The sequence below is a fragment of the Oncorhynchus mykiss genome, chromosome 10 (assembly GCF_057628025.1).
Source record: "Oncorhynchus mykiss isolate SJ-2025 chromosome 10, ASM5762802v1, whole genome shotgun sequence".
NCBI classification, from domain to species: Eukaryota; Metazoa; Chordata; class Actinopteri; order Salmoniformes; family Salmonidae; genus Oncorhynchus; species Oncorhynchus mykiss.
Genome location: NC_143031.1, coordinates 47,812,252 through 47,837,383, shown reverse-complemented (window position 1 = coordinate 47,837,383; position 25,132 = coordinate 47,812,252). Strand labels below are relative to the sequence as shown.

Below are 25,132 nucleotides of genomic sequence, written 5' to 3'. Positions count from 1 at the left end.
ATTCAGTAGCCTCTCTAATTACAACACATACAGTAACCTCTAATTACAACACATACAGTAGCCTCTCTAATTACAACACATTCAGTAGCCTCTCTAATTATAACACATTCAGTCGCCTCTCTAATTACAACACATACAGTAGCCTCTCTAATTACAACACATACAGTAGCCTCTCTAATTATAACACATACAGTAGTCTCTAATTATAACACATACAGTAGCCTCTTATTAAAACACAAACACAGTAGGACTCTAATTACAACACATACACAGTAGACCTCTCTAATTACAACACATACAGTAGCCTCTCTAATTACAACACATACAGTAGCCCTCTCCAGATCTTTCTAATCTATACAATATCACGTCTATACTAAACAAAAATATAAATGCAACATGCAACAATTTCAAATATTTTACTGAGTTACAGTTCATATAAGGAAATCAGTCAATTTAAATAAATTATTTGGGCCCTGATCTATGTATTTCACATGACTGGGCAGGGGTGCAGCCATGAGTGGGCATTGAAGAGCATAGGCCCACCCAATTGGCAGCCAGGCCCACCCACTTGGCAGCCAGGCCACCCTCCGGGGAGCCAGGCCCAACCGATCAGAATGAGTTTTTCCCCAACAAAATGATATTTCCCAACAAAAGCACCCCTGTGCCCTTGTTGAACATTCAATTATCTTACAACAGCTCTGGTGGACATTCCTGCAGTCAGCATGCCAATTGCACACTCCCTCAAAACTTGACACATCTGTGGCATTGTGTTGTGTGACAAAACTGCATGTTTTAAAGTGGCCCCAGCACAAGGTGTACCTGTGTAATGATCATGCTGTTTAATTAGATTTTTGATATGCCACACCTGTCAGGTGGATGGACTACCTTGGCAAAGGAGAAATGCTCACTAACAGGGATGTAAACAAATTTGTGCACACAATTTGAGAGAAATAAGCTTTTTGGTCATATGGAAAATGTCAGGAATTTTTTTCTTCAGTTTATGAAACATGGGACCCACACTTTACATGTTGCGTTTAAATTTTTGTTCAGTACAGTAAGGCATCTCTTTGAAATACTACAATCGTCTGTTTTAACTGATATTTGCTGTAATGACGGATGACATTGCTCTACTAAAGCAGATTTGTCAGAGGATCATAGCACATTATGTCACGACTGCTGCCGAAGTCGTTGCCTCTCCTTGTTCGGGCGGTGCTCGGCGTTCGACGTCACCGGTCTTCTAGCCATCATTGATCCTTTTTTCATTTTCCATTGGTTTTGTCTTGTCTTCCCATACACCTGTTTTCAATCCCATTCATTACCTGTTGTGTATTTAACCCTCTGTTTCCCCTCATGTCTTTGTCAGAGATTGTTTTATTGTCAGTGTAGTGTGATTGTTGTATAGGTGTGCGTCGGGTCCTTGTACCCATGTTTATGTACATTTAGTGTTATGGAGCATACTCCGTGGACTTTATTAAAATACTCCATTTTACACTCAATTTGACTCTCCTGCGCCTGACTTCCCTGCCACCTATTACATCTACGCATGACACATTATCCCCACATGTAGATTGTATAGGATATCTCGGCTTTGAATGAGGCACGTTTATATGAGACGATTTGCATTATGAAAACAGGACATGGTGTTCCAGGAATGTTGCAGCTTTATGTTGTGATATATGATTCAGTCAAGCCTATAAATACCATAACATAACCTACCAATGTATAATTACGTGATTACAAGCACAGACGACAAAATTACAAGCCAAACAGAGATAACGATGCACTGACACTGATTCACAATGGAATGGGCAGCCCGCCATTGACATGCATACGCGCACACACGACAAAGGTATCTGCATAATTGCATATAATGAAATGTTACAGGAAAGTGAACATGGAGATGATCCGTGCTACAAATAAGAAGGTCCAAACATAAATGGAGGTAATGATGAAATAAACTATCCCCTAAAGGCAGGAGGGGACACCTAATAAAGTCTCTCAACGGTTTGGAAGAGGCCCAACGGTTAAAATTCCACATTACCTTCAATCCCCATTCACCTCTGGTAATTTATGAGTAATACCGCTGAAGTCGTGGCCACAGAGATCTGAGCCCACAACAGCTCACTTCCCGTCTGATCTACAAACGGCAAAAAAAAAAACAGCTACACACAGGCCTAGTGTGTAATGAAGCCTGAAAAGCCCTAGACCGCCAAGTAATAAGTGTCTGCGGGGCGGATGTCAGAGTTGAGGGAGGGAAGGTGGGAGTCAAGGCTGTGCTTTGCCTTGGTGCTGGGTAACTCAGAATTCCACTTTCTCTTTGGCGACGGCGCCGCCGTCATGATGACGAGTGGAAAGAGGCTGAGAGGAAAGCGTTGTGTCAAGATCCTGGTGCTAAAAGGAATCTATGCTGCTTACCCATAAAGAGGCTATACACTGAGCATACCAAACATTAGGAAAACTTTCCTGGTATCGAGTTACACAGTTGTGTCGAGTTGCCCTTTGGGTGGTGGACCATTCTTGATCCCCCTCGGGAATCGTTTCCTGTTTTATAGACCAGGGGATTGGATTGAATGCAAATCTGAAATGTATTCGGAGAGAAATATCGGTTTCACAACAGCTTGAGGAAGGTTAATTCAATTTCCCCAAATTGTGATTAAAATGTAATAATGTGGCTGTGTGTAACCTCACTTGAAAGGAAGGAGAACATATTCAGAGAGAATACAGTCCATATACACTGTCCTTCAAACAGACAACCTCTCTGTCAGGGAGCATATTTCAGAGCAAGGCCAACTGTCACTATAAATCATGAAAGACTACACAGGGTCAGATACAGGTGAGGTTAACTGATGTCCCAGGATAATGACTGATCTCCCTCAACATTATAGTCAAATGTTATACTGACCAAAATGGCTATTATTGATCAGACTAAACTATAGAATTACAGGATGACAAGTGACTTTGAAGTTCGTGAAACTCCACTTTCATCAGCCCAGAGCGTAACTTCACTTTCAGACGGACAGGAAATAGACGTGACAAACTGACACATCATTCAGTGACAAGGTTTGTGATAAATAATCTGAACTGAATGTGGTCCAACTAATGTTTACAGTGTTCTGTTCTGGAAAAAAATGAAAAAAACCTCCATAAATAGCTAGGAGAATTATTAAGTCCTGAGCAAATTAAAGTCCTATGACTCAGCTGTGTAATATATTCTAGGGCTAGAATCACAATTCAGGGCTCCTGTGTTCCAAGCTCTCACACAATGAGATAGAGGCATTTCCCCTTCTTTTTAAGTGTAACCCACTTCATGGATCTAGTACAGCTCGAGTGCAGCATCAAGTCTGACATCTTTGATAACCAAGATATTATTACAAGATAATTCGCAAGCATTTTGATTAGGCGATAAAATAAAAACTAGAAGAAAGTGAGGCCCTCATGGTCAAACGTCTAATGTTTACAGACAATAAAGAAGTGAAGCTTTTGAGTGGCAGAACACAGAAAATGTGGCAGATGAAAATACCATTCGCTCTGGAAGAAGAAAAACAGAGAAAAATGACAGTTGGCAATAAATGCCATAAAATAGTCATATGCTTCAGTTTTAATTGGAAATAAGAGAGAGAAATAGAAGTGAGATATGAATATTCAGGATAGGCACACTGAGTAAATGGAAACGATTGTGATCAAAATGAATAGACCCAACAGACGCAAACAATCAAATGCTGAAGAAAGGAGGGCCGAATTGCGATTCTCATGATTCTATATGTATTTGAGATTCGAAACCCGCAATTTTATTGCGGTTTGATGTTCCAAACACATTGCTCACTATATGTTTGCTCCAGAGAGACAATCAAGAGCATGAGAAAATTAGTTTTGAGCAGTCAGGTACACTATATATACAAAAGTATGTGGACACCTCTTCAAATTAGTGGATTTGGCTATTTCAGCCACACCTGTTGCAGACAGGTGTATAAAATCGAGCACACCGCCATGCAACATCCATAGACTAACATTGGCAGTAGAATGGCCTTACTGCAGAGCTCAGTTACTTTCAACGTGGCGCCATCATAGGATGCCACCTTTCAAATTTCTGCCCTGTTAGAGCTTCCCCAGTCAACTGTACGTGCTGTTATTGTGAAGTGGAAACTTCTAGGAGCAACAACGGCTCAGCCGCAAAGTGGTTGGTCACACAAGCTCACAGAACAGGACCGCAGAGTGTCCTCGGTTGAAACACTCACTTCCAAGTTCCAAACTGCCTCCGGAAGCAACGTCAGCCCCAAGAACTGTTCATCGGGAGCTTCATGAAATGGGCAATGCCAAGCGTCGGCTGGAGTGTTGAAAAGCTCTCTGCCATTGGACTCTGGAACAGTGGAAAAGCGTTCTCTGGAGGGATGAATCACGACAGACAAATCTGGGTTTGGCGGATGCCAGGAGAACGCTACCTGCCATAGTGCCAACTGTAAAGTTTAGTGGAGGAGGAATAATGGTCTGGGGCTGTTTTTCATGGTTCAGCCTATGCCCCTTAGTTCCAGTGAATGGAAATCTTAAAGCTACAGCATACAATGTCATTCTAGACAATTCTGTGCTTCCAATTTCGTGGCACCAGTTAGCGGAAGGTTCTTTCCTGTTTCAGCATGAAACCCATGCACAAAGTGAGGTCCATACACAAATGGTGTGTTGAGGTCTGTGTGGAAGAACTTGACTGGCCTGCACAGAGCCCTGACCTCAACCCCATCAAACACCTTTGGATGAATTGAAATGCAGACTGCAAGGTAGGCCTAATTGCCAAACATCAGTGCCCAACCTCACAAATGCTCGTGGCTGAATGGAAGAAAGTCCCCACAGCAATATTCCAATATCTAGTGGGAAGCTTTCTCAGGAGAGTGGAGGCTGTTTTAGCAGCAAACTCCATATTAATGCCCATGATTTTGGAATGAAATGGTCCACGAGCAGGTGTCCACATCCTTTTGGTCATGTAGTGTATACAAAAGTGTTGAAAACATGTTGGCTGACTATTTTAAAAGAACATGGAGAAGAACAAGCTATAGGATTAAAAATACCCAAGTTTTGGTGCAGGAACAACCGACTAGCGCTAGCTAACGCTACCTACAGCAGCAAAACTAATAATACAAAATATCGATATCGTCCAAAATAATATTGCGACATGTAAATGTATAAATCCCCCCCCCCCCCCCCATCACTAGTAAAGGCCATGCTGGAGCCAATTTAACCTGAACAAGCTATTTCTCTGTCACTGCAAAACTCATTATGGTTACAAATAAAGAACATTGGAGAGAGTTGGAGGGCAACTACAAGAGGCACATTTAGGGTTCAAACTGGGCCAACACCATGTCAGGCATTGTGTTATGCATTTCTAAACATTTAGAAAGAGGAAGGGCCAAAAAAGTTAACACAAACGGGCAGTCATTTTGTTGGACGGGTGTCTCACGCACTGGAGACAACATGTATTCCAATCAGTGAGTTCAACCACATTGGAAAACAATTATTTGGTTACTCGGATCAGCGCTACAGGGTACACAAATATCCATCAAACTAGAGGTTTACTGAAGTATCAAAACATACCACCCTGGTCTGTGGAGTCAGCGTATAGCAACAACAATTTCCCTTTCTTGGTTTTAAAAGCAACCCTGCCATGCTACAATAAACTATTTGGGGGGGAAAAAAGTGATACAGGTTGATTTTCTGCAGGCAGACAAAGCCAGAATCTAACACTGAATGACCTTGAGGAAATAGGGATGCAAAAACAACACCCGACGTTAGACACATATCTAGTATTCAATTCAAAGTGACTTTTGAGGCACATCGGATTCACCTTTCATTGAATGAGATAAATGCTAGACGCGTACCCATTTATGCGTTTGAGCTAGGAAAGTTTCTCCAGGGAGCTCGTTTCTTCTCAACCACATATCTAAAGGAGAAGATGGCGAGTGCCAGAGAGAACATGGGTTTAAGGTGCTGTCAGAAGTCAGGCTATTTTAAAAGAAGATGCTAAATAACAGTAAATACTACATGATATAAACATTTGGTGTGAGGACAATGCCCTACAATCATGGTGTCCCGTGTGAGCACAGGTCCATACATATAACTAAACTGCATCGTTTGAAGCCACAATAGAAGCACCCCAGGAAGAGTAACTGCTGCTTCAGCAACAGTTAATAGGGTTAAAAATAAAATAAAATTCCAAATTCCTTGAAGTGGGGTGATAGAAAACAAGTAAACTATCTTATTACCCTTATAATTATGTATTCTATTGATGTTTCCTCCAGTCTATACTACGACTGTTTAAAGCCAATGGATACGGCAGAAGTGCCAATGATTGGCTGTGGTAGAAAACCTCTAGAACATCAACAGTTTGTGCATACAACATCCCTGAAAACCCCCAGGTCTCTTCTAACATGCAGTACCAGTCAAAAGTTTTGACACCTACTCATGCCAGGGTTTTTCTTTATTATTACATGAAGACATGAAGGTCAGTCAATCCGGAAAGTTTCAAAAATATTGAAAGTTTCTTCAAGTGCAGTTGCAAAAATCATCAATCATTATGAGTCAAATTTGAGAATTTGGGTTCCAACCGTTGTGTCTTTGTGAGACACAGAGTAGGTGGTTCCCACCGTGAAGCATGGAGGAGGAGGTGTGATGATGTGGAGGTGCTTTGCTGGTGACTGTAATTTATTAAGAATTCAAGACACACTTAAACAGCATGGCTACCACAGCATTCTGCAGCAATACACCATCCCATCTGGTTTGCGCTTAGTGGGACTATCATTTATTTTTCAACGTGACAATGACCCAACACACCTCCAGGCTGTGTAAGTGCTATTTTAACAAGAAGGAGAGTGATGCAGTGCTGCATCAGATGACCTGGCCTCCACAATCACCCGTCCTCAACCAAATTGGGATGTTTGGGATGAGTTGGACCGCAGAGTGAAGGAAAAGCAGCCAACACGTGCTCAGCATATGTGGGAACTCCTTCAAGACTGTTGGAAAAGCATTCCAGGTGAAGCTGGTTGAGAGAATTCCAAGAGTGTGCAAAGCTGTCATCAAGGCAAAGGGTGACTACTTTGAAGAATCTGTTTAACACTTTTTTAGTTACTACATGATTCCATGTGTTATTTCATAGTTTTGATGTCTTCACTATTATTCTACAATGTAAAAAAACAGTAAAAATAAAGACAAACCCTTGAATGAGTAGGTGTATCGAAAATTTTGACTGGTACGGTAAATAATACTACTCAAGAGTTGCCAGGAGCTCAAAAAAGGTTTTGATCGGCTCTGCCTACAGTAGAGCAATGTCAGCAGTGTATCAGAAATGATGTCGAAACAGAATGAGTTGATTTGAATGGGTGCAGAGCAGGCCTACATATTCCCCATGTCTTTGCATCAGAGTACATGAGTGCATTCCCATTCCCTGGATTGGCTGGCAAATGACGTGTGTGTTAGAGGTAGACTTACGTCTGGCAGACTGATTTATGGCCCTGGCCTACATCCCCGCTCTGGGGAGAAGCGCTGTAATTGATTCTGACACTCCGCTTGGCTTTGGGGGTAAAAGGTAGTCCAGATTCACCTGAGAGTGTTGACTAAGCCAAGGAGGCCTTTTTCTGACCACGTGGTCATGTTTCTTCTTGACAGTTGCGTTTTCTTGGAATGGTCAAATCAAATCAAGCTATTTATATACCTCATTTCAGACATGAATGCAAAGCAATGTGCTTCACAGGAAGAAAAAAAAAATAATATATATATATATATATATATATATATATATATATATATATATATATAGTGGGGCAAAAAAGTATTTAATCAGCCACCAATTGTGCAAGTTCTCCCACTTAAAAAGATGAGAGAGGCCTGTAATTTTAATCATAGGTACACTTCAACTATGACAGACAAAATGAGAAAAAAAAAATCAGGAAAATCACATTGTAGGATGTTTTATGAATTTATTTGCAAATTATGGTGGAAAATAAGTATTTGGTCAATAACAAAAGTTTATCTCAATACTTTGTTATATACCCTTTGCTGGCAATGACAGAGGTCAAACGTTTTCTGTTGCTGGTATTTTGGCCCATTCCTCCATGCAGATCTCCTCTAGAGCAGTGATATTTTGGGGCTGTTGCTGGGCAACACGGACTTTCAACTCCCTCCAAAGATTTTCTATGGGGTTGAGATCTGGAGACAGGCTAGGCCACTCCAGGACCTTGAAATGCTTCTTACGAAGCCACTCCTTCGTTGCCCGAGCGGTGTGTTTGGGATCATTGTCATGCTGAAAGACCCAGCCACGTTTCATCTTCAATGCCCTTGCTGATGGAAGGTTTTCACTCAAAATCTCACGATACATGGCCCCATTCATTCTTTCCTTTACAAGGATCAGTCGTCCTGGTCCCTTTGCAGAAAAACAGCCCCAAAGCATGATGTTTCCACCCCCATGCTTTACAGTAGGTATGGTGTTCTTTGGATGCAACTCAGCATTCTTTGTCCTCCAAACACGACGAGTTGAGTTTTAACCAAAAAGTTATATTTTGGTTTCATCTGACCATATGACATTCTCCTAATCTTCTTCTGGATCATCCAAAAGCTCTCTAGCAAACTTCAGACGGTCTGGACATGTACTGGCTTAAGCAGGGGGACACGTCTGGCATTGCAGGATTTGAGTCACTGGCGGCGTAGTGTGTTACTGATGGTAGGCTTTGTTACTTTGGTCCCAGCTCTCTACAGGTCATTCACTAGGTCCCCCCATGAGGTTCTGGGATTTTTGCTCACCGTTCTTGTGATCATTTTGACCCCACGGGGTGAGATCTTGCGTGGAACCCCAGATCGAGGGAGATTATCAGTGGTCTTGTATGTCTTCCATTTCCTAATAATTGCTCCCACAGTTGATTTCTTCAAACCAAGCTGCTTACCTATTGCAGATTCAGTCTTCTCAGCCTGGTGCAGGTCTACAATTCTGTTTCTGGTGTCCTTTGACAGCTCTTTGGTCTTGGCCATAGTGGAGTTTGGAGTGTGACTGTTTGAGGTTGTGGACAGGTGTGTTTTATACTGATAACAAGTTCAAACAGGTGCCATTAATACAGGTAATGAGTGGAGGACAGAGGAGCCTCTTAAAGAAGACGTTACAGGTCTGTGAGAGCAAGAAATCTTGCTTGTTTTTAGGTGACGAAATACTTACAGTGCCTTGCGAAAGTATTCGGCCCCCTTGAACTTTGCGACCTTTTGCCACATTTCAGGCTTCAAACATAAAGATATAAAACTGTATTTTTTTGTGAAGAATCAACAACAAGTGGGACACAATCATGAAGTGGAACGACATTTATTGGATATTTCAAACTTTTTTAACAAATCAAAAACTGAAAAATTGGGCATGCAAAATTATTCAGCCCCCTTAAGTTAATACTTTGTAGCGCCACCTTTTGCTGCGATTACAGCTGTAAGTCGCTTGGGGTATGTCTCTATCAGTTTTGCACATCGAGAGACTGACATTTTTTCCCATTCCTCCTTGCAAAACAGCTCGAGCGCTGTGAGGTTGGATGGAGAGCATTTGTGAACAGCAGTTTTCAGTTATTTCCACAGATTCTCGATTGGATTCAGGTCTGGACTTTGACTTGGCCATTCTAACACCTGGATATGTTTATTTTTGAACCATTCCATTGTAGATTTTGCTTTATGTTTTGGATCATTGTCTTGTTGGAAGACAAATCTCCGTCCCATTCTCAGGTCTTTTGCAGACTCCATCAGGTTTTTTTCCAGAATGGTCCTGTATTTGGCTCCATCCATCTTCCCATCAATTTTAACCATCTTCCCTGTCCCTGCTGAAGAAAAGCAGGCCCAAACCATGATGCTGCCACCACCATGTTTGACAGTGGGGACGGTGTGTTCAGGGTGATGAGCTGTGTTGCTTTTACGCCAAACATAACGTTTTGCATTGTTGCCAAAAAGTTCAATTTTGTTTTCATCTGACCAGAGCACCTTCTTCCACATGTTTGGTGTGTCTCCCAGGTGGCTTGTCGCAAACTTTAAACAACACTTTTTATGGATATCTTTAAGAAATGGCTTTCTTCTTGCCACTCTTCCATAAAGGCCAGATTTGTGCAATATACGACTGATTGTTGTCCTATGGACAGAGTCTCCCACCTCAGCTGTAGATCTCTGCAGTTCATCCAGAGTGATCATGGGCCTCTTGGCTGCAACTCTGATCAGTCTTCTCCTTGTATGAGCTGAACGTTTAGAGGGACGGCCAGGTCTTGGTAGATTTGCAGTGGTCTGATACTCCTTCCATTTCAATATTATCGCTTGCACAGTGCTCCTTGGGATGTTTAAAGCTTGGGAAATCTTGTTGTATCCAAATCCAGCTTTAAACTTCTTCACAACAGTATCTCGGACCTCCCTGGTGTGTTCCTTGTTCTTCATGATGCTCTCTGCGCTTAAAACGGACCTCTGAGACTATCACAGTACAGGTGCATTTATACAGAGACTTGATTACACACAGGTGGATTGTATTTATCATCATTAGTCATTTAGGTCAACATTGGATCATTCAGAGATCCTCACTGAACTTCTGGAGAGAGTTTGCTGCACTGAAAGTAAAGGGGCTGAATAATTTTGCACGGCCAATTTTTCAGTTTTTGATTTGTTAAAAAAGTTTGAAATAGCCAATAAATGTCGTTCCACTTCATGATTGTGTCCCACTTGTTGTTGATTCTTCACAAAAAAATACAGTTTTATATCTTTATGTTTGAAGCCTGAAATGTGGCAAAAGGTCGCAAAGTTCAAGGGGGCCGAATACTTTCACAAGGCACTGTATTTCCCACCATAATTTGCAAATAAATTCATACAAAATCCTACAATGTGATTTTCTGGATTTTTTTTTGTCATTTTGTCTGTCATAGTTGAAGTGTACCTATGATGAAAATTACAGGCCTCTCATCTTTTTAAGTGGGAGAACTTGCACAATTGGTGGCTGACTAAATACCTTTTTGCCCCACTGTATATATATGAAAATAAAAACAGAACTTCTTATTTCAAATAACATAAGAAGATAAAAAACAAAAGATTAACAACAAAAACGTACACTAAAAAAGCACCCAACACTTAAGGGGCAACAAAGCTAAAAAGGTGTGTTTTAAGATCCCTTTTACACTGAACAAAAATACAAATGCAACATGAAGTGTTTGTCCCATATTTCATGAGCCGAAATAAAAAAAAATCCCAGAAATTGTCCATACGAAAAAAGAAAAAAAAAAGGTGTGGCATATCAAGACGCTGATTAAACAGCATGATCATGGTCTGTAAAAACTCATTCTAGGGAAAAACGAATTCTGATTGGCTGGGCCTGGCTCCCCAGTGGGTGGGCTTTGCTGCCAAGTGGGTGGGCCTCTGCTCTCCAAGGCCCATCCATGGCTGCACCCCTGCCCAGTCATGTGAAATCCATAGATTAGGGCCTCATTAATTTATTTCAATTGACTGATTTTCCTTATATGAACTGTAACTCAGTAAAATCTTTGCAATTGTTGCATGTTGCATTTATATTTTTGTTCAGTATGAACATGTCCACAGTTTGAGCTCCCCCTCAGGTTCTCTGGCAGGCTATTTCAGAGGCAAGTGGCATAGTAACTAAAGGCTGCCTCTCCATGCCTCTTGGTCCTAGGCTTTGGGATGGTTAAAAGGCCAGCGACAGAGGACCTGAGGGATCTACTGGGTAGATAACTCAAAAGCATGTCTGATATGTATTTGGGTGCACAATCGTGGATTGGTTTAAAAACCATAGTAGAATCTTCACATGTATTTTAAAACTCAGTCAGCCAGTGCAGAGACCGTAAAACCGGTGTAATGTGTGCTCTCCATCTGGTCTTGGTCAATACCCGTGCTGCACCATTCTGTATGTTTTGCAGTTGACCAATGGCTTTCTTGGGTAGACCAGACAGGAGAGCATTACAGTAGTGAAGCCTGCTTGTAATTAAAGCATGGATGAGTTTCTCTGTATCATCCTGAGAGAGAAACGTCCGCACCTTGGCAATGTTCCTCAGGTGGTAAAAAGCTATTTTGGTCACATTCCTAGTGTGCGATTTGAAATTGAATTCAGAATCTAAAATGATAACATTGCCTGTTAACTAAAATGTGCAGCCAGATTCTCTCTGTGCTTCGGCTCCAATAATAAGTACCTCGGTCTTGTCTTGATTTAGCTGGAGGAAGTTTTGAACCATCCAAGTATTTAAATAACTAATACAGTCTAATACTTTATCTGTGGAACTAAAAATGTACACAGAGATGGAAAGTTGTGTATCGTCTGCGTAGCAGTGAAAATCAATGCTGTGCTTTCTGATTACAAATTCCAGAATCCCTTTTCTAAGGGACAAATCTTCGCTCCTTTGCACTCTGTCGGAATTCAGCAGATATAAGAAATGTACAAATAATACATTTAGTTTAGTAATAGTTCTTACATCTTATCTCTTTCTCTCTGACCTTTTGGCTTGCCCAATGTTTTATACTTGATAGAAGGATAAATATTATCTGCAGTCAAAGTGTGACACCACATTGGTATTCTATAGATCTCTATTTAGAAAGAAAAAAGGACTGCAGCATCAGCTCACACAGAAGCGCTCTGTGACTCAAAAAACCAAGGGAAGCATGGAGGTAGTGGGAGAGGGTTTTGTAAACCTGATGCAGGCAGCGAATGACAGCCATGGCCATGTTCTACTTTAACATGGAACCACTTGGCCCTGGGTTTTATTGATCGCTCTGAGCTGAGCATACAGTCTATGGCTGAAATGTCATTAAGTTTCAACATGTTACAGTATTCTGTTCCTACAGTAGCAAATATCTAGTATCAGATAGTCTTGTGTTGCCATACCTCCAAAATCGCGTTGTTGTCATGCCTCGCATTGGAGGTCTGGAGAATTATGTATTGCAAAAACGTGTTGAATGGTCCACTACATTTCAAGAACCCTCCCCCCACACGCCCGTAGAAGGGATGTCTGTCTGTTATGGTCGTCACCGTTTCCCCATCCATGTAGGACACATATAGTAGAGAGAGTTGTTGCGTGTGCTAGATCCACATCCTAGCTTTCACGTTATCAAGTGTGGCTGACAGTCTGTGATTTATATTTATATATTGAAAATAAATTACACAGGTAAAGTCAAAAGGTCACAACACGTGCTAAACCGCTCTGATGACATACACACTTTTTGCCTCATCTCCACGCGTCCTCCTGACTGCTGGCTGTGCATTGCTACCGACCCCAAAATCTGAAAGATTGACCGTTATTTTGTTTTTTGTAAGGACCCAAAAAACAGTGGTGGTGTTAGAACATTTTCAAGTAAATAACTACATTTAGCTAGCTGGCTAGAGTAGGCTACTTTGTCGGTTAACTCAACTGAGCCGCTGGCTAGCTTTACACACTGTCATCAGCTAGCTTACTAGCTTGCTAGCTATTGTAAATGAAATACACAGTCTCCAAATGCATTTGTAGATAACGGCCAGCTCCAGCTGTCAATAAAGAGAGAGTTTAGGCTGCTGGACAGGGCCGGTCATTTTGTAGGAGGACATTATGAAAGGATCCTTCAGTTCCAGTCCCTAGAGGGGATAACTTTGAGGACAGAGAGATAATAGCAACATAATGCATATTCAATGCTGTCTAATTTAAGTATAATGAGGCCTACTTCTTTCTGATGTTTCCGGTCCTCGCACACGGAATCCTGTGAAAGCCTGTTTTCAGATGAAGAGAGAGGTCCCAATGAATGTCCCAAGAGACGATATATATAACCTATATGCCATGGGTAATATGTGTAGGCCTACCTATGTTACCAAATGTTGTATACATTAACTGTCTTTTTGTATAAACCAATTACATTTGGAGTAGGTCAACCCTGCTGGTGGAGGTCTGCTGGGTGTGCAGGGTTCTGTTTCAGCCCAGCAATAACACACCTGATTCAACTTATCAAACCTAATGAGTTGATAATCAAGTGTGCTATTGCTGGGCTGGAATAGAAGTCTGCTCACCCAGTTGATCAGGGATGGGTGGAGCAAGGTTGGCCACCACTGGTATGGAGTTTTGTTTGTTCATCTAAAATGATGCTTTAGTAATGATAACCTACTTGTTACTCCTCAATTATCTGTTGTTGTTTAGACTAAAATGCTTCATCTCTATATACGAGTTAGCTTATTTGCATATTTTGAAGTGATGTAGTGTTGATTCTTTGGCAGGAAAATGTTTAAACGTGTTTTAATTGTTAAACTGTTAATCAAAAATGAGCTCGTCTCAATATGGATTAATCCCACTCCTGCAATTAAGAGAGGACGGGGTTGGGTTCTGTCTGTGTTGTATTCTCAAATGAAGATTGCCTTTTTGTCTATTTCTAAGATCTGTTTTATGTGATTGTCTCTCTCACAGTATATCAGCTATGTAGATCCATTTGGCAAGCGTATCATGTGGCATGCGTCGCCATACAGCACTACTGGCCTTATGGGAATCTGTTGTTTACATGTAGAGCAATACAATTTCAAGTTAAAATGATACCAATACACTGATGTATTCAGTGCCTTCATAAAGTTTTCATACTCCTTGACTTTTTCCACAATCTGAATTTAAAATGGCTGGCCTACACACAATACCCCATAATGTCAAAATTGAGTTATGTTTTTAGGTATTTAAAAAAAATTATACTGAACAAAAATAAAAATGCAACAATTTCACTGACTTTACTGAGTTACAGTTCAAATAAGGAAATCAGTGAATTTAAACAAATTCATTAGGCCAGGCCCACCCACTGGGGAGCCAGGCCCTGCCTATTAGATTACATTTTTCCCCACAAAAGAGCTTTAACAGACATAAATACTCAGTTTCATCAGCTGTCTGCGTGGCTGGTCTCAGACAATCCAGCAGGTGAAGAAGACGGATGTGGAGGTCCTGGGCTGGCGTAGTTAAACATAGTCTGCGGTTGTGTCTCTAAAACGACATTGGAGGCAGCTTATGGTAGAGAAATTAACATGAAATGATCTGGCAACAACTCTGGTGGACATTCCTGCAGTCAGCATGCCAATTGCATGTTCCCTCAACTTGAGACATCTGTGGCATTGTGTTGTGTGACAAAAAACTGCACATTTTAGAGTGGCCTTGAATTGTCCCCAGCACAAAGTACACCTGTGTAACGATCATGATGTTTAATCAACTTCTTGATATGCCACACCTGTCAGGTGGATGGATTATCTTGAAAAAGGAGAAATGTTCAATAACAAGAATGTAAAGAAATTTGTGCACAAAATTTGAGAGAAATAAGCTTTTGGTGCGTATGGAAAAATACTGCAATCTTTTATTTCAGCTCATGAAACCAACACTTTACATGTTGCGTTTATATTTTTGTTCAGTATAATTAAAATGAAAAGCTGAAATGTCTTGAGTCAATAAGTATTCAACCCCTTGTTTATGGCAAACCTAGATAAATTGCTTAACAAGTTGCATAATACGTTTCATGGACTCACTCTATGTGCAATAATAGTGTTTAATATGATTTTTGAATGACTACCTAATCTCTGTACCCCACATATACAATTATCTGTAAGGTCCCTCAGTGGAGCAGAATTTCAAACACAGATTCAAGCACAAATACCAGGGAGGTTTTCCAATGCCTGACAAAGAAGGGCACCTATTGGTAGATGGGTATAAAAAAAAAAAGAGACATTGAATATCCCTTTGAGCATGGATGGTGTATCAATAGACCCAGTCACTACAAAGATACATAACCCAGTTACCGTACAGGAAGGAAACCGCTCAGGGATTACACCATGAGGCCAAACTACAGAGTGAAAAGAAGGACGCTTGTACAGAATAAAAAATATTCCAAAAACATGCATCCTGTTTGCAATTAGGGCACTAAAATAAAAGTTAACTTTATATCCTGAATATAAAGCGTTATGTTTGGGGCAAATCCAACAGAACACATCACTCAGCACCACTGTTCATATTCTCAAGCATGGTGGTGGCTGCATCATGTTATGGGTATCTTTGTCATCGACAAGGACAAGGGAGGATTTTATCATAAAAATAAATGGAATCGAGCTAAGCACAAACAAAATTATAGAGGAAAACCTGTTTCAGTCTGCTTTCCAACAAACACTGGGAGACAAAACCTATGTCAAGGTTTGAAAATGGCTGTGTTGCAATGATCAACAATCAACTTGAGAGACTTTAATATTTTTTTTAAGAATAATGTGCAAATATTGTACAATCCATGTGTGGAAAGCTCTTAGAGACTTACCCAGAAAGCCTCGCAACTGTAATCACTGCCAAATGTGATTCTAACATGTATTGACTCAGGGGTGTGAATACTTAGTGGTTCGTCCTTTAAAAGTTGCAGCGTACTGCAGCACAGCTTGCGTGGTGCCGCAGAATTCTATGGCACGTGCCAACCACTGATACCATTAATGCTAGTTAGTGCTAGTTTGACCACCAGAGGGCATCTTTGAGAAGCATTTGATTGCGTTCAATAGTGGTTGTACTAGAGAATTTAAAACCTTTAACATTAGTATATGGGACTGATAAGAAATGTTGCTTAATTAATTTGATTAATATTATGGTGATTCTATTCCAAGAAAAACGAAAAACCCTCTGGGTTTCCGTTAGGATGGAACGGAAAATATGGCGCTGTACAACATGACAGTCAGGAGTAGGCTACAGTACTGGGCTATTTAGCTAAAGAATCCCCGTGTTGTGCGGGCACGCGGGAGACCGGAGTTCCCCATGTTTGTCTCAGAGCAGCGCGAAACGGTGCTAAAATAGTTATAGCTATTCCTTCAAATCCTATTGCTTCTATCTTCAGTATGCTCTTTAAATAAGACCTACACCACTTTTATCAGCACATTACTCAACACTATTGAGACTCATGTCGCCTACGGTAGGCCCACAGTATATCGAAAAATATGACACGTCTCTCAGGCAATAATTAAATATAGAGGACTGGAGCATTCTAAATTGAAAACAAAAGCCGCCTCATGGGTCTCCCAGTGATGGCCGGTGCGGGAATCTGTAGCAACGCATTTTGCATTGCTATGCGGTGACTTAGCCAGCTGCACCACTGGGGAGGCCCCATCCACAAAGTATCAAAATACAGAGAGGTTTTGGCAAAGGTATATTGTCCTGCTAATAGGCCATAATGGGCTATTATAATACTGTACATGGTGTCCAGGTCAGGATAACAAAAAAAAGTATTTATTAAAGACTATCAGAAAGAATGTTGGTACTTATTTATTTTGATCCAAAGTCACAAATGAGTGACTCACTCAGCTTTATGTAGGTGCCGCTATACGACCGTGCCATCAACTCGATAATATAACGATATTTCGGAGGTTCTTTTGTTTTTAATAAAGTGAGCGATTGTAATCTGAAAAGGCCAAAATAATATTTGTAAAGGCCCAAAAATGTATATCTGTTTTTAGAGGGAGAAAAATGCTGGGCCAATTGTGCGCCGCCCTATGGGACTCCCAATCACGGTCGGATGTGATGCATAATAATACTTTTTGTTATATTATTTGTTTTGTCTTTTCTGGTGGATTAAACTGAAATTGCAACCAATCATGGTCGGTTGTGATACAGCCAACCTAACTAAGAAATACATTTGACGATAGAATTCTACCCCTAGGCAGGTGTATTGTCCAGCTACCTGCTATTAGCCATAATGGCGCTGTACAACGTGACCATGTGTGCTTGAAATAGTATTTTTCATTAAACAACTTTGTTCCAATATTGCTGTAATTCAGTGATATGTATTCCCATAGTAATTCGTTATGGATCCATAACTAAATAAACATCGCCGTTTTGAAAGACTATTTTTATAATTTTATTAACGAAAGCATAAAGATGCCATTATTAGTTTGAAAGTGCAGACTGGCACTAAGAACAGCGGGAACATTTCCTTAGTCAGCGCCATACTAATTTGTTATTTAGAATGATTTACTTCTGTTTTTAGTGGGAGAGAAACCAAAACCCTACAGTCATCTCCCAGTTGAGGCCATCCCAGGTATTGAACCAGCGTTTGTAGCAACACAGCTTGCTATACAGTGTCTTAGACCATTGCGCCACTCAGGCTTTGTACAACGTGACTGGTCAGGAGTAGGCTACAGTACTACAGTAAGATCAAAATAATCCTAACAAAATAAAATAATAAAAACCTTAGTGTAACAACAGTTTTAGTAAGTAATACTGAAGTTGTGCACAATTATCAGTTTCTATTTAGGTTTATGTCGCCCATTCATTGTCAGTTAGAGACACAGTAGGACCCAAAAGCATAGTCGGTGCTCTATCTCCCCCTTGCGCTGGTCTGGAGAAATGATGTGGTGACGCAGGGTACTGTACTAAATCACAAATTACCTCCAAGTACCGCAGCATAATCGCAAAACTTTTAGTGGAGCAACCACTGTATGTACATTAGATATTTCTGTATTTTGTTCTCAATACATTTGCAAAATTGTCTAAAAGCATGTTTTCACTTTGTCATTAAGGGGTATTGAGTGTAGATGGGTGAGATTGTTTTCTATTGAATCCATTTTGAATTCACGGTGTAACAAGAAAATATGGAATAAGGGGTATGAATACTTTCATCAATACATTTTATTAATTTTAGCAATGTTGCTTGCAAAAAGGTTGCAGTTGTTCCCATAGATAGACAGTACACGGTTGCTCTATGTATAACTGACCCTGGATAAGCTAGCGACAGGGCTAACACAGCTATCCTTTTAGGTCAATAATATGCTGTTTTTATTAGCATTTTGTTGGCTTTATAATTGTGAGAGAAATTTAACTAGATTTAGCTAGCTTACAAGGGTAGCTGACTTTTCTCAAAACAAACCTCATTATGGCTAGTTACTTGTCTTTACATAAAGGCCTATACAGCCAAATATCACTTCAGAAACGTCAAAATGAAAAATTATGTTATGGCCAGCATTGTAGACCATTTCTCCCCTAGGGCCTTAAAAAATTCAGTTTTATATTTTGCCAAATTCTGTTTTCTCCGTTTTGTTTTCCAGGTTTCTGTTCACCCATTTTTTCAGGGTTTCACTCTCAAATGCACACATTTAAAAAAAAAAAATAGAAAAACAACTAAATTGGATGTTCTAACTAAATCAGGAGACTACAACATTTTAGGTTCCCTTTAAATCCAGTGTGCACCTAGTGTGTTTTTGTACCGCAAGTGTGATAGTAATTTAAGTCGATCTGCTAAATGGTAAAAAATGTCATTTAAATAGTACAGATTGCAAAACAAATACCCACTGGATTGATGCAAATAATTGAGAAGGTTTTTTGGGAAAGCCTTTCAATCTACTGGAAGATTTTTCTTTAGCATCACTGCCCACATTCACACACATGGAGAATTCTTGTTGCCATTTCAGAAAGTTTCAGAAAATACGAATCACTAATGCATTCTGTTCATGTCTTATGATAAATTTGGCCAAATTATTATTATTTTCTTCAATACATTTAGTTGATTCCCTGCTAAGTTCAATACGTTGTTGAATTCCGTTTTATTGTCTGGATTCCATGATTCCATCCGCGTTCTCCGTATCACAGATTTTATAAGGCTCTACTCCCCTCATGCTGCAGCTTTAGCTCATCACGAAATAACAGTAAAATACTGTGAAAACCAGCATGCTTCAAACGTTCTAAAACGTTTTGCCACCAGAGCTTGTTTGTTGACATATTTTGACCTCACACACTGTTGCTCCTACGGCACTAATCTGGCGAGCACCTTTGGAGCTCCACCCAAGCAAGGCATTTGATGATTTTTTGCCATGGACTTCCCCAGGTTTCGCATTTTAGGGAAGCCTGGTTCGAGATGAGGTTAAGTATCAGGTAACAGAATGCTTTTATAATTATGAATGGTGAAGCCAGGATAAACACAGAAACAAAATCAACATACAGTAAAACGTTTACATTTCCTCTCAAGACAAGCAAACGTTTTACTTTATGAAAACATTGACATTTACTAGCGTGATGTTGCTACAGTATGTGTGAGTGGAACAAGATTGGCTTATTTCCCTTTAGCCATGAAACAGCCATCCACAAGTGAGTTACGTGGGCCTAGCTAAACTCAGAGAAAATGTAATCATAATCAACAGGCTATCCAACAATCTCAGCCAAACCCCCTAAGCATTCAGAGACAGCACGTCAAGCTGTGCTAAAATGTAGATCAGCACAACTCTCCCCCGAATAATTAAGGAAAATGAATGTCTGTTCAGATAATAGCTCAGAATTACAAGTAAATCCTAAAGGAATCCCTCAAAAACCATAATTTAAACTTCACAAAGCAATCGGTTTTACTGCTAAGGCATTCAAATGGGAAAACAGGCCCTTTCCTTGAACAAATTCAGCTCATTGAGTATTTGGCTCACCTTCGTGGCAGTAGTTTCCCTTGTAGCCAGTGTTGGTGCAGTCACAGAGGACCTCTCCCTGGTGGATGGAGCAGAGGCCTCTGTTGCTGCAGGGGTTCTGTTTAATGCACAGGTATTCCAAATCATTCTGAACACTTTGGCCATCCAGGAGCACTGGGAGGTTCTCCCCCAGCTTCAGGTTGGCAATCAGTCCCTGGAAGGGTGGCTCATATTTGACCGTGTTGGACGTGAGAGCAGATAGGCGCACGTCTGGCGAGATGCCGCCTACGTAAAGGTCACTGGCCACCACCATCTCACTCCTCTTGGACTTGACCTCGGCCACCTTCTCCTCGTTGTCCACCACCAGGGTGGTCGCTCTATAGTTGCGGGTGAGAAGCACGCGGTGCCAGCGCTGGTCGTTGACGTGGGTCTCCGTGTGCAGGGAGGCAGGCTCCGCGCAGTGGATGGTGAAGCGCAGATGCAGCCGGCCGTCTGTGATCAGCAGCTCCAGGAAGTCACAGTTCCCTCCGTCGTCCAAGTAGAGCACCAGGGCCTTGCTGATGTTGGTCTTCAGAGTGAAGCTCAGCTCGCCTGTGACCTTGGCCTCCCAGCGGCCGTACCGCGCCCACTGGCCAGGGACTCCCTCGTACTCCAAGGCCGTGGCCATGACTGTCAACAACAGCCCAGTCAATACCAGGGGCCACATAGCCCGGCCTTCACATAGCACCTTGCTACTTATCATCTTCCACTTCTGGCCCTAATCCCTCCAACTAGGTCTTGTTGCTTTAAATCCACCACCGCAGAGAGAGGCAGAAATGATCTCCAGTCTACACTGTTGTTGTGTTTTCCCTAAAGTTTACAGAAATAATATGATTCCAATGTCTCTTCAGCTTTGCCTCTCTGTTCTGATTATCTTCTTAGCCTCTCCATTGAGTTGAATAAAAACAGGGAATAAATTCCCCAAAAGTGGAATTGCGTCAGTTATTCTCCAGAGAACAGGCTACAGAAAATGTTCTGGAAACATGGTAGAATCCATATGTTTAGGAATCTAGGAAGTAGAACATACTGTTGCCTATGTTTCGGAGTCCAGGAACTAGCACATTTACAAAACCAAGTGAGGAGGGGATTGCTGCAGAATGTTGAAGTGAGCTGGTTTGGGCGATGGGGTCACAAACAGGACAAACGACAAAAGTAATTCAAGGCTTTTCTGTTTCTCTTCCCCTTCCTTATCAACCAAATACCCTCGCCTCCTTCCAGCAGCAGTCCAGTCCGGTCCGGTCCAGCCTCCAGGAGTTAGCTAGGCACAGAGCCAAGCAGAAACAGGTACAGGCCCCATCTTCCTTAGTGTCCCACCGCTCTGGAACACACACGCAAGAAAAACATGTTAGGAGAGGAATGAAAGACAACGGACAGCATCATATGAAAAACTCCAGCGGCCTGGAGCTGCGTAACCCACATCACAAAATAATGGTGTACCATAATAGGTGACAGAAATGTAAGCGTGAACATTCTATAATAACTAAAAACACTATGTTTTTTTAATCTTCTGCAGTTACATAAATCATAGTTAAATAAATGACATAAAACAAATAATGAAATATGGCACAGGAAAAAGAAAGGAGGACGAGAGAAAGAAAGAAAAAATACTTTAGTATTGCGTTGCTTTATTTATTAGTTCCCCCCCCCCGGCGACACAGCAGAGAACCCAGAGAGGCAGGGGAGGAAAGATCATTTTACTTAGAGACCAATGGAGGCTTGGAAGAGACTCAGGCCTTTTCAATCACGTCAATAAGGGTTCGGGAGCTTCGTTGAAAGCACTGCAGATAGTAAGTATACTGGCGGAGTGAGAGAGACGAAGACGCAGAGCTACCGAGAGAGAGCAGATTGCTGTGTTTATGTTGGGCATCTAATTAAACAGGAAGTGTCTTCTCTTTTTTAGCAAGATTACCATGGTAAGTGCTGTGACCTTTCTCAAAAGGTAATCAGTTCAAAGTAACCAGGAAACACTGGGTGAAAGTAGTCTCACCACACAAAAGTTGAATTGTACAGACCTCTCTTTATCATGGTTGGCCCTGCTGTTGCACTTTGTCACTTTCCAGTGATCTTCTAAAGTGATTCCGTGTCCTTGAATATGACCTCTAACAGCAATCGTATTGCATAGTGAGCGGTACATCTGCAGAGGGAGGGACACCTTTCAATTAAGAACAACTATCAGGGCCTGTCCGTTATCTGGTGAGGAGTGGATGAAAAGCTGAGAGGAAAAAAGGGAACAATTCCCTTTTTATGCAGGCCGCAAAATGACAACATCAACATTAAAACATTTGGCGAGAACAACAGTAGACAATAAATATCATTTAAATGTACCCACTTTCAATTAACACAATTATAGTCAAAAGAGCCAGTGTGGTGCTGTAGTTCCAAGTTTGCCTTGCTGCTCCGTCTAATAAATGTAATCAAATCAAACTCATCTTGATTAAAAACAGGGCCAGTCGCCGCTCCCCCTCCAACCACCAGAAAAACGCAACAGACTGCATGTCTTTCCAGACAAATCAGTCTTCGTCTTCCTCCAGGAAAACGCCTGCAGAATGAAGGAGCGAATTGCCTTCGGATTGTTTGATGAATTGCTATGGCCTGTTGTGACGGAGGCATTGTATCCTGCGGAACACAAATCTCACAGCTCTGATGCCAATGAAGGCACAGGCCTTTTGCATATTGGATTGTCACTTGAAAAGATAAAAGGCTTATCGTGACAGCCTTCATCGAGAAATAACACAGTAAAACACCCAAGTCAAAGACAGGGGTTATGGAAACCAATTGATTGCAGAGTCAAACACACTGAATAAATAAAGTGGAGTGCAGATAGGGGTTATAGTTGATGGACTAAAACCAACACATCAACAAGCCCTTACATCCACCTGCTATTCAATATAAAAACAGCATTCACGTTTTGTTAGCCTGAAGTATCTCCACACAGCAGGCTAAACACGAGACCAAGCACGAAGACCAGAACAATAAAACACCTCTCCTCCCAGCTAGACAACAGGGATGAAGCTGGGGCTTTACAGGGCAGAGCAGAAAGCTATGTTTCGGAGGAGGGAGAAAAAAAATGTGATGAGCCCAGCCGGTTCAGTTTACAGTGGGCTGAATCTAAAGAACATAGTCTAGAGAACTTCCTTCCCAGATCTGCTTTGAGCTGGCGAATTCTCCCTCTCAGAGAGGAGAGGTGAGAGCTGACAGGCTGGAAAACATGTTGCAGTGCAGCAGGAATGCTAATGACATATCAGACACCAGAGAGACCAGACTTAACCACTGTTGCTGGTGGCCTTTATAAACACCAACAATTATAAATAAAAGCATTCAAAACTTGAGCTCATTAACAATGCATTTCACACAACCAACCTTTTGGGCGAGGGCATGTTAATTGACCTTGCAGGAATACAAATCACTTTCGTGCCAACCCACTCTGTGTTGTGTTGAGTGGCTGGATACAGTGAATAGGTTTCTCTCTCTCTCTCTCCTTCTCACTCTGGGACTGTGGCTGTGTAGGAAAGGGCAGAGCTCCTCTCAGATGTGTCAGAGTCAGAGTGGTGGGATGCAGGTACTGAACAGCTCTCTCCTTTTCCCTTCACTTCTGAACGCCACTGTTGCACCGAGGCTCTCCAACTCACTGAACAGAGATGGCTAGGTGATGGTGGGGAACCATAGTTGCTTCTGATATGGCATAGTGCACCATATAGGGAAAAGGGTGCCATTTCAGAGGCAGCCTAGGGGAATTGCAGCCCAACTGGGGTGGGAGAAGGCTTTTGCATTGTATTTTTTTGTCTGAGCCACGCCCCAGTCAAAAAGGAGAAAGAGTGCCTAAACATGTCATATATCGTCAAGGATAGTCTCACATATTTTGGTGAAAATTGAAGGGGCAGAGGGGCAGTTTAGTGTGTGAAGGAGGGGATTTGGAGCATTCCACCAGGAAGGGCAGGGCATATGACTTATAGATGAGATCTTTCAAATGCTCACATTTATTATTCACACAGCAAGGAGGATATCTCCTACTACTGGCCTCCATCTTCAGGGCACTCAGAAAGGCAGCTTTGAAGAAAGAGCTAGTAGTGGCCAAACCCAATGTTAACTTGGCCAGGTCTTATCGCCAAGACTAAGATTGACTCATTTAGATTAACAGATATGTCCATTCAAATCTGGTAATTATCCATGGCTAAATCAAATCCAGGCATCCCCAGACCTAATCAAAATAATGTATACCACAGTTGAAAACATCCATAACTCTTGAAGACAGTCAGTGTGGGCCCAAAGGAATCAGCTGTGAACACGCTACCCAACTTGCTCCACACCTCCCCGTCTCTTCACTAACTCATGGCATCTGTGTCAAAGTCCGTCACGTTAGAGCACCACTACAGCTTTCTTCATACACATTCGCCTACTTACAGAGTCCAAAACAAGCTGACAGAACGCTGCAGTCCAGACTCCACTATGCAACACTTCAGCTGGGCACAACACCACGCATTCCAAACGTGAGTGTTCGATAACAACTGAAAAGATTATCTTTATTGCCCATTACTCATATACTGTATACAATATCTATAACGCATGCCATTACTTTGAAGTCTATCTACTGAAGACCTTACAGGACGTACACCAATCATGATAGACCAGCTACAGTATATGTGACTCATTTCAGGAAACTAGAAGCATGTCACGCGTCACTGTTTCACAGGAGCGCCATTTGAATGTAAACTTTTTTTTAAA

General features: G+C 41.5%; 1 protein-coding gene across 2 annotated transcripts in view; it reads right to left on the bottom strand.

Annotated features, from left to right (window-relative positions):
• LOC110533130 (neurexin-2) overlaps positions 1-25,132 on the bottom strand; it is a 442,565-nt gene that overhangs the window by 357,583 nt on the left and 59,850 nt on the right. For both annotated transcript variants that reach the window (XM_036933224.2, XM_090186900.1), the window contains exon 2: positions 20,393-21,728. In XM_036933224.2, the coding sequence (XP_036789119.2) occupies positions 20,393-21,113 (721 nt within the window). In that variant the 5' untranslated portion in view covers positions 21,114-21,728. The remainder of the gene's footprint in view (positions 1-20,392; positions 21,729-25,132) is intronic.